General features: G+C 48.9%; 1 protein-coding gene across 2 annotated transcripts in view; it reads right to left on the bottom strand.

Annotated features, from left to right (window-relative positions):
• Positions 1-6,764, bottom strand: part of ATP8B1 (ATPase phospholipid transporting 8B1) — a 122,957-nt gene extending 116,193 nt beyond the window's left edge. The window contains exon 1 of one of the 2 annotated variants that reach the window (XM_077891868.1): positions 6,622-6,764. Coding sequence is in view for 1 of the 2 variants with exons in the window: in XM_077891858.1 (XP_077747984.1) it covers positions 6,622-6,650 (29 nt within the window). In the remaining variant the exon portion in view is untranslated. The remainder of the gene's footprint in view (positions 1-6,621) is intronic. The other variant, XM_077891858.1, reaches the window with a different exon arrangement.
• Positions 6,765-15,251: the final 8,487 nt, after the last annotated feature.

Below are 15,251 nucleotides of genomic sequence, written 5' to 3'. Positions count from 1 at the left end.
CATGAAAGACTCTTGACACCTGGAAGGAAACAGAGGGTCACAAAAGGGGAGGTGGGTGGAGGATGGAGTCACTGGTGAAGGGCACTTAGGAGGGCAGGCGATGTGATGAGCACCAGTATATACATTTGCCAATATATAGTATATATAGTATATATTTTAAATTTAAAATTTAAAAACCTTAAAAGCTAAAAACTAAAACTAGCAAAATTTTTAAAAAAGATTTTATTTATTTATTCATAGAGACACACACACAGAGAGAGAGGGAGGCAGAGACACAGGCAGAGGGAGAAGCAGGCTCCATGCAGGGAGCCTGATGTGGGACTGGATCCCGGGTCTCCAGGATCACGCCCTGAACTGAAGACGGCGCTAAACCGCTGAGCTACCCAAGCTGCCCTAAAACTAGCAAATTTTATAAATATTTTGCCACAACTAAAACAAAATTCCCTTGAAATAAACTTCTGCACTAAGGTGAGATCATGAAGTTCTGTTACCAAAAATAGACTACATATTTTCACATAATCCTCACAACCTCTCCTGTCTGATGAACCCTACACACCTCCTTTGTTTTATAAGGTTCCAGAATTTGTTTTTTAATTTTATTTATTTGACAGAGAACGCGTGCGCAAAAGCGGGAGGAGTGGCAGGGGGAGGAGAGGGAGAGGCAGGGAGCCTGATGCAGGGCTGATCCCAGGACCTGAGCCGGAGGCAGATGCCTAACCAACTGAGCCACCCAGGCACCCCCAGAATTTTTTTATATAACATTTGCTAGAAGCCTGGAAATTGACTCCTGATGTGGCGGTAAGGCCCATAGTTTCCAGCATGAAATATATAAACTCTGACCCATCTTCCCATGTAAGTGAATATTTAAACCACCCAAGACAGTTATCTATTTTCTTATAGAAATCAGCAAACATTTCTTCTGGATCCACAGATCGTATATCCATATGTCTGGGGATGGTCTCAGTAGTTCAGTGCATCCCTAGAAGACACAGTAAGAATCTCTCAGGCCGTGCTTTATAAAATACATGATGCACCCAACTTGTGGGAGCTTCCCCAACAGCAAGAATGGACAGTGGGAGACCGTGGGAGGACAACGCTTGCTGCTCAAGGAGTTCCAATGAGGCTTTTCCAGCTCAACTTGAGTAAAGGTCAGAAAACTGATTTCAAATACTGTGTGCTCTAAACCAAACCTCAAGTCCGGTGGAACGAAAGTCACTCAGCAAAGAGGCAAAGCCATCAACGACAGCCCTGTAAATAAAGACCAAAGCTACTAGCCAAAGGTCAGGACACACATGTACTCAATGCAGAAGTGACAGGATTCTCCGTCTCACAAATGGGAGGTGGCCATCCGACACTGAAGGGCTGCCCCAGGCCAAGGGTGACCTCCGCACCCCCACCCCAGGAGTCAGTGCCTTTTCCCACACTGACAGCCAACTTTGGGGCACAGCTCTCCCTTCTTAAATGCAAATTCACTAGTCTGGAGACTGATAAGGAACACAGAGCTTGGGGGCTGGAAGTGGGCTGGGCCACCCTCCAGGGTCTTAGGCAACCGCCTCCCCTTGCAAAGGACAACATCCAGAGAGCAGAGGGGAAGAGAACACCAGGGCTCCTTTCTAACCAAAGAAGGAATTAAACAAACCACCCACAACTCAGGCCCTCTGCAAAACTCACAGACTTCAGTGAAGCAGGGAGGAAATCCAGGACAGTGCCTGGAGAAGATCCTCAGGCATTTTGTAAATGAATTAATGAGATTGTACTAAGGGTCTCTGATTAGCACTGCTTACTAGGTGCTGCAAATGAGAGACACCGGCAGAGAGCACAGATCCTTTCAGGAAGACTCAAGTTCCAGAAACTCCTGAGTTTTGAACACGGAAGAGTAATTTTTTTTTTTTAATGGACAGAGGCTGACAGGAGGTGCAGCGGGGGGGGGGGGGGGGGGGAGGGGGGGCGGTGGTAAAGAAGGCACAGAAATGCTTTCTGTATATGTCCCAAGAGCCTCCACCGTGCAGAAGGAGAACCCAGGACCTCGTGACTGTGACTGAGTGGCATGTCTCTAAGCCACCAAGGACCACGGAACTTCATGCTGTCCCCAGACACTTATGCTCCAGAAGTCAAGCCTTGGATGTGGAGGTTCAGAATCTCGCCCCTATCCTAGGGGACTCTTCCTTGCCAGTGCCTGGTGCAAATAGTCACCTATGTTTGCTAAAGAAATACTAACATGCAAAGTGATTCCTGGTTCCTACACAGTCTAGGAGAAATGCAATTGCTGGATGAGCAATAAATATTTACTGAGCACGATAACAATGACAATAATTTTTTTTGTTTGTGTTTTGTTTTGGAGAGCAAGCACATGCAAGCAAGGGCAGGGGAACGAGCAGAGGGAGAGAGAAGGAGTCTTAAGCAGACTCCACACTGCGTGTGGAGCCCAAGGCAGGGCTCAGTCTCATTCACCTGAGATCAGGACCTGAGTTAAACCAAGAGTCAAAGGCTTAACCAACTATGCCACTTGGGCGCCCTGACACAATAGTAATATTAATGATTATGTCTTATTGAGCTCTGCACCAAGCTAAATTCAGCTAGACTCATTTTCTCATTTGAAACTCATCACACAACTATTATTATTCCATTTTACAGGGAAAAAAAAAAAACAAAACTGAAGCCCGAAGGATTAAGTAACTTGCCCTAGGTTATATGGGCTAAGAGAGCAGTGAGACCGGGATTCCATGCTAGTTCAAAGGACTCCAAAGCACATGTCACCAGGGTCTGTTTTACTGCTGCTTCCGGGTGCCAAGGGCACCATTTACTGAACATATTTCCTATTGTGTGTGTTTGGGAAACAATTTATTTAAAAGCACAATGCATTTAGAAGTATTAGGGAAGGGATGCCTGGGTGGCTCAGCGGTTGAGCGCCTGCCTTTGGCCCAGGGCATGATCCCATGGTCTCAGGATTGAGTCCTGCATCGGGCTCCCTGTCTGGAACCTGCTTCTGCCTCTACCTGTGTCTCTGCCTCTCTCTCTCTGTGTCTTTCATGGATAAATAAATAAAATCTTAAAAAAAAAAAAAAAAAGTATTAGGGAAAGTACTAATGTATTTCTGAGTGATCAGATAATAATTCCTGTTTGCTAAGAACAAGAAACAAGACTTCTATATATACATGCTTTCTAGATTCTTCATCATGCCAGGTCTTTGGTAACATAGGACCTCAAAAGATCTTAGATTGGGCATTCTTTTTAGCTGGGCACAGGAATGGGGTTTCAGGAGTAATTTGGTTAACAAAATAAAGGATAAGCTATCTTCTTTTTATGTTATTAAAACTCTCTGACAGCAAATTAATTTTTACTTATCTTAATAAGTAACAAAACACCTACAGGTATTATGAATAGAATTAAACTAATTGAATGGTGCCAACAAACACCTAAAAACTCACAAGACTCCCCCTGCCCCCCAAAAAACTTCTCAGGAGAGGAATCTAGGAACAAATACAGAAGCAAATCTAAAATTATGTGCTTGGGACGCCTGGGTGGCTCAGCGGTTGTGTGTCTGCCTCTGACTCAGGGCCTGATCCCAGGCCCGGGATCGAGTCCCGCGTTGGGCTCCCTGCATGGAGCCTGCTTCTCCCTCTGCCTATGTCTCTGCCTCTCTCTCTGTCTGTCTCATGAATAAATAAATAAATAAAATCTTTTAAAAAAATAAAATAAAAAATAAAATTATATGCTTAAGGTACTTTAAAGGCACTTTCTTTAGACAGACGTGACACGAATGGACCCCACAAAACTTGTTCTGGTAACTAAAAAGCAAGTTCCTCTGCATTCACAAGAGCAAAGGTAAATAGTAGATTCAAGTCTCCCTAGAGTTATAAGCATCATCTGGATTTCATGAACGTCCTCTATGAAAAACTAAAAAGGAATTCAAACCAGCAAGGCAATAAAATATTAAAGATACACCAAACACCTGGGCATTGTACTATTTTTAAAATATCAGTTTAATGAAGAAAGTAAGAACCCTGGAACACCAATACTGTGGATAAGGGACAGTCACCTGTTCTCTCATTTAATTCTCGAAACAACTAAAGGAAGTTGATAATACCCTTATTTGAGGAAATTGAGCTTCAGAAATTTTAGGAATTTGGGCAGCCCCAGTGGCCTAGTGGTTTAGCGCCCACCCTCAGCCCAGGGCCTGATCCTGGAGACCAGGGATCGAGTTCCACGGGCTCCCTGCATGGAGCCTGCTTCTCCCTCTGTCTGTGTCTCTATCTCCCTCTCTCTCTGTTTCTGATGAATAAATTAATAAAATCGTAAAAAAAAAAATTAGGAATTTATCTAAGGTTAGTCAATTTTAAGAAAGTAAATATAACTTAAAAGCACATACAATCTCAAATAAGTAAAAGAACTGAATGAAACCTGTGGGAACCTAAGTTCACTTGTTTTCCACTACTCTTTGCTTTCAGAAGGAAGGAAAAGAAAGGAAGGATGGAAAGAAAAAAAGAAAGGCAGGCAGGGAGGGTGAGAAACCTCTTAGAGCAGGAGCTGGTTGGTGCCATGAAGGCTAAGATCCTAGAGACTAAAATCCAGGTGAAACACGGAGCCAGCATTAAATTTGCCTTCACTGGCAGACTTTTTCGTTAAGCCACTTGCTTTACCAACTCATTACTGTATTTATTTAAAGATTTTATTTATTTATTTACTTGAGAGAGTGCATGCACGTGCATGGATGAGAGAGAGAGTGAGCAGGGGAAGGGGAGCAAAGGGGGAGGGACAAGCAGACTCCCAGCTGATCACAAAGGATGTCCTGCTCCATCCCAGGACCCTAGCAGAAGCAGGATGCTTAGCCCACTGAACCACCCAGGCACCCCACCAAATCTTATTGTAAAGTCTCCATTTAAAAACAAAATCTATAAATTGAACACCAATAAAAAATAAATTTATTTAAAAAAAAATAAAAACAAAATCTAAAACAAACAAACCAAAAAACCCACCTCCTCGTTCTGTCACTAAGAGAACAAGTGCACACTGGCAAGCATCTTCTTTAAAATAAAAAAGCCAGAAGCAAAGCTTAAAAACGGCCAGAGCTGCTGTCACACAGATGGCATTTTTGTTCACCACCAGTATTAAGCCCTATGCGCCTCTGTCACCCCCCGTAACAGATGCCCAGAGCCACCAAGAATTACCAGAGCACCGCCACCAGCAAGCGGCAAAAGAAGACAGTGGTTAAGGTTTCCTTACCTAAAATTAAAACAAGGAAGCCTCCACTACATAATGAAAGTCATTAAGAAAATTCAGAGAGTAATTGCAGGCAGACTTCTCCCCCAGAAAGCAATCAGCTAATAAGCATCAATTATCTTTTGCACGTAAAGGTATTTATAGGAGGTTCAAATAAAGCCTCCACCAATGGGCCCAGCATTAAGGAAAGGCATTTTACATCTCACACAAAAGTACTCCCGAGACGACTTCCCATTTTCTGTGCCTTTTTTTTTTTTAGATGCTCTTGTATTTACTATCCCTGGAGATTAGATCACACACGTGCAGTCCTGCTTCCTAAGGGCAGCGTCCTTCGCGCGTGCCCTACTGTGTGCCCGGTGCCCTGGCCGAGCTCCCGGGAGCAGAGGCCGGACCCCGCTGCAGGCCCGCGCACCGCGAAGCTGCGGAGAATCCTTTCTGGGGCGCAGGCCGGGCGGCCTCCGGGAAGGGAGCGAAGCCGGGAGGACCGGGGGGGGGGGGTCCGGGGGGGTCCGTAGGGGTGCAGGGCCCCTGCCTCGCGGCCCGCATCCCCTCTAACCGCCCGTCCCCCCCCCCCCCACAGCCGGCCAATTGGCCACGCTCCGGGGCCCGGGCGCACCCCCCTCGGAGAAGTTGGGCGGACTAGACGCTTTTTCTTCCACTTGGGGAAGACGTGGGGGAAGTGGGGGGAAGCACCCCCCGCCCTCTGCACCCCCGGCGCCGCCAGGCTGCACGCACGCCAGCCCAGTGACAGCGCGGGGCATCCCCCGGGGAGGGAAGGAGACGGCCCGGGGCAGTGCCACGGGAGCTGCGGGGACGTCCCTGCCATCCCGGGGGCCAGTGTCCCCCTTCCTCATCACCCCGGGCCTGCAGCTCTCGAAGGCGCGGGGAGGGCAGCTGGTCCTGCCGCAGGCGCGGCGGAAGCGATCGCGCCCTCCATCCCCGCCCGCAGGTGCGCCGCGCGCATTAGGGGCTAAGTAAGGTCTTTTCCGGGCACCTTGGCATCGGCTCCCTAAGGGTCAGGGTTAGGGACTTCGAGAGGGGCGGCCGACCCTGCGGGGAAGCCAGAGCATCCCGCCCGCCCCCGGGAGGACCCGCAGGTCCTGCCAGGCTCGCCCCCCAAAGCTGAACCGCAGACAGGTGCGCGGCCAACCCAAACCACCCAGACGCCACCTGCGAGCCCCGTGTGCTCCCGGCAGGTGAAGCCTCCCGGCCTCCTGCACCGCGCTGCCAGCCCCGACGCGCCCGGTGTCCCGGGCCCCCGCCTGGTCCCCCCCCACCCCGGGGCGGGCTCCGCAGCCGCAGGGCGCGGACAGCTGCGGCCACCGCTTCCCGGATCCCGGAGGCCGCCGGCTGGGGGGCACCGCGGGCCGGGCGGGGGGGGGCAGCCGGGGGCCTCCTTACCTGGCGCTCTCCGGCCCCGGCTGGGACATCCGTCGGGGGCGCGCCCCTCCGCGCGCTCGCTGCGCACCTGGCCGCCGCCACCGCCGTCGTCGCCCGGCCCCGGCCCCGGCCCCGGCCCCGGCCCCGGCCCCGGCCCCGGCGGCCGCGCTAGCGCTGCATGGCGCACGGGGGCTGGCCCCGGGCCGGGCAGCGTGTCCAGTCGGCGGCGACTCCTCCGGCTCCCGCCCGTCGCCAGGGGCTCCCCGCCCTCCCCCGCCCCGCGCCCTGCGCCCGGGCGCCCGTCCTCCGCGGCGCCCTCGCCCTGCGCACGCCCGACCGGCCCAACTGGTTTCTCCGCTCCGGGGCGGCGCCTGCAGTCGCTCTCGGCGGCCGCGGCCGGGGCCCGGGCCGGGGCGGGGGCGGTGCCGGGCGTCTGCCCTCCCTCGGTCCCTCCCGGGGGCGGAGAGGGGCCGGGCGGGCGGGGAGCCCCGGGGCGGGCGGGCGGGCGCGCCACGCCAGGTCCGGACCCGCGCCCTCCGTGCGCGCCCCCGGCAGGGACCCCCCCCCCGCCCCCCGGCCGTGCCCCGAGCGCGCCCCCGGCAGTGACCCCCGCCCCCCGGCCCCGCCTGGCCGGGACCCCGCAGCCTCGGTCGCCCTGAGCTCCTCAGGTGCACCCCCCGCACTGCCCCCGCCCCCCGGCAGGTGCCCCCCGCCCCCCAGCAACTACCCCCCCCGCCCCCGGCCGTGCTCCGAGCGCGCCCCCGGCAGGTGCCCCCCCCCCGGCAGGTGCCCCCGTCCCCCGGCAGGTGCCCCCGTCCCCCGGCAAGTGCCCCCCGCCCCCGGCCGTGCCCCGAGCGCGCCCCCGGCAGGTGCCCCCGTCCCCCGGCAGGTGTCCCCCCCACCCCCCAGCAAGTGCCTCCCCGCCGCCGGCAGGTGCCCCCCCGCCCCGGCCGTGCCCCGAGCGCGCCCCCGGCCCCGCCTGGCCGGGCCCCGGCAGCCTGGGTGGCCGCGAGCTCCTCGGGCGCCCCCTCCCCGGGCCCGCCCCGCCCGCCCCGCGCCGCCTTGCCGCTTTGCCGCTTTGCAGCCTCCCGGGGTCGGGGAGCTGGCGGGCTCCCTCGTAAGCGGAGCTGTGCCCTCCCGACGCCGAGGCACGTCCCGGGCGCGGTCGCCTACCGCGCCTGGCGGTGCACAGAGGGGGACCAGGCCAGAGCCCCGAGGGTCCGGCGGAGAGCGGACGGACGCCCGCGCCTCGGGCCGGGGTCGGGGTCGGGGTCGGGGCGGGCAGCGGCGGGCGAGAAGGCCCCGGCAGCGGCCTTGCGGGGCGAGTCTACACCGCAGCCCCCGTTCCGCGGACTCTATTGCTCACCCGCCGTGGAAGAGCCACTGCGGAGAACGGAAGAAAGTCAGAGGAATCAAAGAGGCGGCTTAAAATGTAGCAGGGGAGATAGAATTCGTGGGTGAATATCCAGTTACCTGCAGATCAGAGAGTTCCGGGTCACTGGCCTGAGTTCCGACGCCCACCTGGGGGCTCGAGGAAGGCTTCTCCGAGCGGGCCATGCCTAGGATGGGGCTCAGAGGGGCGCCTGGGGGGCTCAGTGGTTGAGGGTAGGGATCCGGGGGTCCAGGGATCCAGCCCCCCACTGGGTGCCCCGGGAGGAGCCTGCTTCTCCCTCCGCCTGTCTCTGCATCTCTCTGTCTCTCAGGAATAAATAAATAAAATCTTTAAAAACAAAAAAACGAGGGGGCTCAAAGTTCCAACATTTTAGGATTCAGAGTTGGGTGGAGAGGATAGTCAAAGACTAGGCCACTGTTTCATCTCTAGGTATATGTAAGATTCAACCCATATTGTTAAACCCTAAACTGTGCTGAATTTTTCATTTTTCATTAGACCAGCTTGATTTTTTAAGTATTTTTTTAGATTTTTAAAAAAGATTTTATGTATTTATTCATGAGAGACAGAGAGAGAGAGAGAGAGAGAGAGAGAGAGGTAGAGACACAGGCAGAGGGAGAAGCAGGTTCCATGCAGGGAGGTCGATGTGGGACTCAATCCCGGGTCTCCAGGATCACACCCTGGGCTAAGGGCACGCTAAACCACTGAGCCACCCAGGAATCCCTTTTAAAGTAATTTCTAAGCCCAACGTGAGGCTTGAACTCACCACCCTGAGATGGACAGTCACATTCTCCAATGGCTGAGCCAGCCAGGCGTCCTGCCACACGTGACTTCTGACTAGGTGGGCTGGTCTCTCTGGGCCTCAGTTTGCCCATCTATACAATGAGACTGGACTGGATGATCTCAAACGTTTCCTTCCATTTTCTGAACCCAGCACCACAGCAAAGGTACAGAAGCCAGAAAACACGGGGCCCGGCGAGCAACGAGGGGGAACACCAGGTGGCTGGCAGGGCGGTGGTAATCCGGAAGGCTGGAGAGGGAAATGGAGCCTTTGAAGGCAGGTTAGGGAGTGTGGGCTTCCTTTGACAGCACCTGCTAAGCACTGAAAGCTCTTGATCACAGTGGTGACATGATCCAGGTTGTGTTTTAGGGGAAGTAATGGGACTCGTTTGAAAGAAGATAGGACTGAAGATGAGGGTACTGCTAAGAAGCTAGTCAAGCAATGTAATGTCCCGAAGGAGTTGCCACTGAAAGGAAGAAGGAGAAGGAGCCTTCAGGGACAGCAGCGGAGACGTGGCAGGGCGCAGTGTGGCCAGAATCTGCAACTGACTGGCAGACAGAAACGCAGACATGAGCCAAGTGCTCCGAGGTAGGTGCTACAGTCAGAAGGAAGGAAGGCCTCTGAGGACACCTCTGCCCTACCAGGAGAAAGGCCCTAGTAAGCTGAAGAATCAAGAGATGACTCTAGACTAAAGGAAAGATTCTGTTCTTTCTTACAGATCTACCAGCCAAGGGCTCAAGCTGTCCAGGAAAACCTTGCATATAAGAGAGACCACACTAAGACACCTCCAGTGCGGCCTACACTCAGATCTGATCAATAACGTCGCTGTGGCTGTATTTAACTCCCCCGGGGACACACTGAAGGTTTCCAGCTAGTTTGTTTTTCCTACAGGTCACACAGAGTGGGGAAAGGTGGAGATAAGGGGACATAATGGGCATTATTTTAAAGATTCATTCATTTAACAATAGCACATAGTAGGCACTATTCTAGTTGCTTGGATACATCAATGAACCAATCAGGCAAATTGTATCTTAGAAGGTGACAGATGTTCTGGAAAAAAAAAAAAAAAATAGAACAGGACTGGCTGGGAGGAGGCCGCTGAGGGAGACTTCTAGGATGCTATGAAAATCCTATATCTTGGGATGCCTGGGTGGCTCAGTGGTTGAGCATCTGCCTTTGACTCAGGGTGTGATCCAGGAGTCCCCGCAGGGAGCCTGCTTCTCCCTCTGCCTGTGTCTCTGCCTCCCTCTGTGTGTCTCTCATGAATGAATAAATAAAATCTTAAAAAAAAAAAAAAAAGTAAGCCCTATGTCTTGATCTGGGTGATGGTCATATGAGTGTACACATATATAAGAGTTCACTGACCTTTACATTTAAAAATAAATAATAAAAATAGAGCAGGGCTAAGAGATTAAAACAGTCCTCTCCCCTAGAACCTACTAAAGCATGTTCAAACCGTGTCCCACTGAGTTTCCCTCCCATGTCACCTTCCCTGTCATTGAGAAGACAACTCTCAGATCATGTCAGCTGCCATGGCTGAGAAAGGAAATAGATGACCTGGACGTCCTGACTTTTGTCCTCTCTGAAAGAACCATGCCAAATTTCAGGGTGCCTTGCCAGGTCAATCCCTGGAAGTGTTTAATGAATGCGACAAAGATTGATTTTGAAACGTATCTTACATGAGTCACTTCTTTGTCCTGGCAGCAGCCCTGATCCCACCAGCCTCTTCGTTTCTTTCTCAGCGCACCTTGATGGGATTAAATAAGCATTCTGGTTTTATTTAGAAGCCACTCCCATTCCCTTTACCTTGCAAGGGGAAAATAATTCCATGCAGGGGAAAATAATTAACAGAAACCATCATTTCTAAATAAGGGTAACAATGCTTTTCAGCTTTTGTAATTTCCTGTTTCTTTTTGGGATTTTTTTTCTCCTCTCTCTCTCTCCTCTCTCTCTCTCTCTCTCTCTCTTCCCCATTTCTTGGCAACACTCCTGTGCATTTTCATGATGTGGGTAGGAAGGCTGGAGAGGTTGCCAAAAGATCTAGCTCATTTTACTGAAAATTCATTTCCTAGAATCTTTTTCTACAAGCTAGGAGCTAAAGAACAAAAGAAATGTTTAAAGGGAGGTGATACTGCCTGTATTCAGTGCTTTACTAAGCTCAGTGGTCACTGAAATTAAGTATTTAATGCCAGCGGAAAGGTATTTATGCCCCACTAGGTGCTATTGTAACCTGTGCTTGGCAGTCAGGATCAACTCAGTTGGAAGGCAAATTCTTCCCAGCCGTTTTCTAGACCAGCTCCAGAATTCTAAACATGGTAAGAAGGTACCTCGTAGGTGAGCCTGTCTTTGCAATAAGTGGAATTAGAAGCTTCAAATAGGGTGTCCCACTTTCTTTTAAATGATATTTAAGACAACAGATATTAATGATAAAGTCTGTTGTCTCTGCAAAGATAATTTTCCAAATTCCTTCTGATTTAATATGCTGGAATTCCACCTCCTTTACTACTTACTGACTTCTTTTTTTCTGACCACCGTTTTAAATGAAAAGTTGGATTGCAAAAAAAAAAAAAAAAAAAAATTAAAAAAAAAAAAAAAAAGTTGGATTGCAAAAGAAACCTTAAACATCAGGTAACTAAAACAAAACAAAACAAAACAAAACAAAACAAAAAACAGGTAACTAAGTGTGTCTCGGTTATTTTGTTACTGCCCATGCTTAACAGGCAAGAGATGTCAGGGAGGTAATATTTCTCAGCACTTTATTAAAATTCACGTCTCTTTCTTTCATATTCATGACTATCTAAATATATAGGGTTAGTCTGCAGTTATTTTTTTTCTACAAGGGGATGTTAGTTACCTACTGTTATATATGAAAATGTCATGAACATTATGTTGAACTGAGCTGATAACACCAGTTAAACTTAATCCATATAATTAATCAACAATTATCCAAAATACCATTGTTGGTATATGTAGCCATATTTTTGTGTGATTGAAAGAAGTTTGTGTGTATCGCCTTATGTTCTGTTTTCATAATTTACCGTTGTGTCATGAAAACAGTTCACTTCCCAACTTCATCCCTCATCTCTCGCAAACTAAGCTCCAGCTATCCCAAGCTGCTTGCAGTTCACTGAATTCTAAATAGCACTTGATGGGGGCGCCTGGGTGGCTCAGTCACTTAAGTCTCTCCTTTGACTTTGGTCATGAACTCTGGGTCCTAGGATTGAGCTCCCCCACCCGGCTTATACTTCAGTGGGGAGTCGATTTCTTCCTCTGCCTCTGCTCCTCCCTCCCTCCCTCCCTGCTCCTCTGGGCTCTCTCTCTCTCTCTCTCTCTCTCTCTCTTTTTCAGTCTCAAATAAATAAATGCAATCTTAAAAAAAAAAAATAGCACTTGATGTTTCCTCTGTACTCCTGATTCATCTGCCTGGTCTTCAGCTCCAAAGTAACTTTCTCGGGGTAATCCTTGCCCCAGACACCCCCAGACAGTAGTTCCCATAGCTAGGGAAGCTATAATCCATTGTATTTTAGCTGCTTACCTGTACTCATTCCCCACTGCACAGTGAGCCCTTTGAAACCCGGAACTGGGTCCTTATTCTTCTTGGTCTCTCAGAACATTGTTCTGGCACCTAAGTGTCTATCAGTTCTTGTAGAATGGTGTGCATAGTCATCACTCTCAACAGTTGTATTTTCTTCTGCTCACAATTTATTTAATCATTGCTATTCTTTTTTTTTTTAACTTTTAAAAAATATTTTATATATTTATTTATTTGAGATAGAGCTAGTGAGAGAGAGCAGGACCCCGGGCGATGGGTAGTGGGAGGGCACAGGGAGAGAGAGATGCAGGCTCTCCGTGGAGCAGGGAGCCTGACATGGGGCTCTATCCCAGGACCCTGGGATCACAACCTGAGCGGAAGTTGGATGCTCAACTGATTGAGCCACCCAGGTGCCCCCTAATCATTGCTATTCTTGAATATTTATGTATTAACCAGATTGGCTTCCAGAAATATCTGACCAACTACAACCCACCACTATTTAAGAATCTTTTAAATATCTTCCTTTTCTCTAATTCTTATTATTTAGTGGTTGTGATTTGCCCTTCTTTAATTGCTTCTAGGAACAGCGTGTTGCCAGTACAAGACAAGCTTGTGTTTTATTAGAATTAGGACATGATTAAGCCTTTGTTGCCATCACTGGAGCAACAAAAAGAACGGTATTCAAATTCCCCCATAAAGTTATAGCAGCCTATGCTGTGTATGAATACTGCCTTTTTATTTTTCCTAAGCTGCCAGCCAGCAAGAATGGTTGTCCCTCCCAATTAAATGCAGAAACAAAACAGTAAGAAACAATTTTTCACTGATGACGCTGGCAGACAAAAAAAAGTCTGCACTTGCCCTGCATGGACGGTGTTTTTGAGGAAACAGGCATTCATAGGCTGTTGGTGGACACGTACACTGTGCAACTCTTTTGGGAGGAAATTCAGAAACATATATCAAAACATATGTGACTTGTGCCCCAAGAATCCACATCTCAGAATTTATCCTAGAGATGTATTTGAGCATTTACACAAAAGTAAGTGTACATAAATATTCATTGCACCATGCTTTTCACTGCAAGAGTCCAGAGGTGAGCTCAATGTCCATTAATAGTGGTTGCAGCCATATAATGGGATAATAATCAGCTTTTTCTTTTTTTTTAAGTTAGAGACATCTACTTGTGCTGCTGTTTGGAACATCTCCCAGATTTATTTTTATATAAAAATGCAAAGTACAGAAGAGTGCGTGTGTATAAATAAAATATACGTGTGATGTTTACAGGTTATCTCCATTTGTGTAACATATAAATAATACACGTGTGTTTTATATGTGTGTGATAGGTAGGTAGATGGATGGATGGATGGATGGATGGATGATAGATAGATAGATAACCTGTAGGAATGCACAGGAAATTGTTGACAATGCTCATCTCTGTGGAGGAGACTATTTTTTTTCACAAATGCCTTTGTACAATTGAAATTTTTTTTTTTGCTATATTCCTGTATAATTTTTGAATTTAACTCAGTTTGGTCAAAGTAATAAATACCTATAGTTTAAAAGCTCAAGTAACAACTACAAAGTTGCTAATGAAAGACAATAATCCCCCTGCCCCACCACTTCTCATGCTCAATGATGTTCTCCAGAGAACTTCTGGTTGGTTCTTGCATTTACTTTCATAATACCAGTAACATACTTATATTGCCATTTCTGATGTTTTTCTGTCTTAGACATCATCTATGGCCTTCCTGCTATAGGGGAAGAAGAGTTAACTGTCATGCATCCTATTCCCAGCACCCTCACTCACTCTCTCTCCCATCATAAGTAGATTGCCATTTATAGTTAAATTGTGTTCAGTAGATACAGTATTATGACTATGGAAATATTGTTGGCATCTAAGCCACATGGTATTCTATGATTACATTCCCTTTCTCATAAAGTTTTTGGTTTTGACCTGGGTTAAGTATTGCCTCCCCTCCCCAACCCCCCATTTACTACCCCTCATCTTTTTCCTACCATTAATTCAGGGCCCAAATTGCTCACATAACCACAAGGCTCCTCCCAGGACTGTCAAACACATAATTCATCAGTTTACATTCTTCCCCCTTGGGATATCCCCTGCTGGAGCCTTCGGTCCCCTGTTCCTGTGTAAATAGATTGTTGTTCTGCAGGACTTCCCTTCACCATCCTTCTAAGACGTCCTGTTGCTTCACGTTTTCTTTTTTGTTGGACCTGCTAATTCTGGTGGAGCACATCTGAAAAAGGAAACATTGGAGAGGAATGTGTTGAGGCTTACTATGTCAGTTAGGATGGCTTTAGTGTTCTGGAATACAGATGGGTTGTTTTATCATCATCATCATCATCAAATCTGTAAGTGTCTGGAGAAGAAGGGTTCACAGTGTGATTAGTGGCTCAGTGATTCCATCAAAGCCCAGGTATTTCTCATATTTCTGCTCTGCTCTCATCACAGTGGTGGCTATGTCCCTCTTTCAGGTCACAGGTGGCTGCCACAGCTAGCCAATTACATTTGCCAGAAACTGGCCACCTGGATGATCCTAGCTTGGTAGGAGACTGAGAGAATGAGTATATGGCATTATCAGTACTCATTGTGGGAACTGGTCTCCATCAGTAAGAATGGAGTTATGGGCGAGTAACTGGGATAGGCAATCCACGGGGCCTGTACATTTCCACTTCTGGAAATGTCTTTATTTTACTTTCATAGTTTAACTGAGTATAGAATTCAAGGTTGAAGGAGGGTTTTTTTTTAATTTTTTTTTTAAGATTTTATATATTTATTCATGAGAGACAGAGAGAGAGAGAGAGAGGCAGAGACACGTACAGGCAGAGGGAAAAGCAGGCTCCATGCAGGGAGCCCAACATGGGACTTGATCCTGGGACTCCAGGACCATACCCTGGGCTGAAGGTGGCATCAAACCGTTAAGCCACCTGGG

The sequence above is a fragment of the Canis aureus genome, chromosome 1 (assembly GCF_053574225.1).
Source record: "Canis aureus isolate CA01 chromosome 1, VMU_Caureus_v.1.0, whole genome shotgun sequence".
Taxonomy (NCBI): Eukaryota; Metazoa; Chordata; class Mammalia; order Carnivora; family Canidae; genus Canis; species Canis aureus.
The sequence above is the reverse complement of the archived record's forward strand: the minus strand, read 5'-3'. Positions and strand labels throughout refer to the sequence as shown.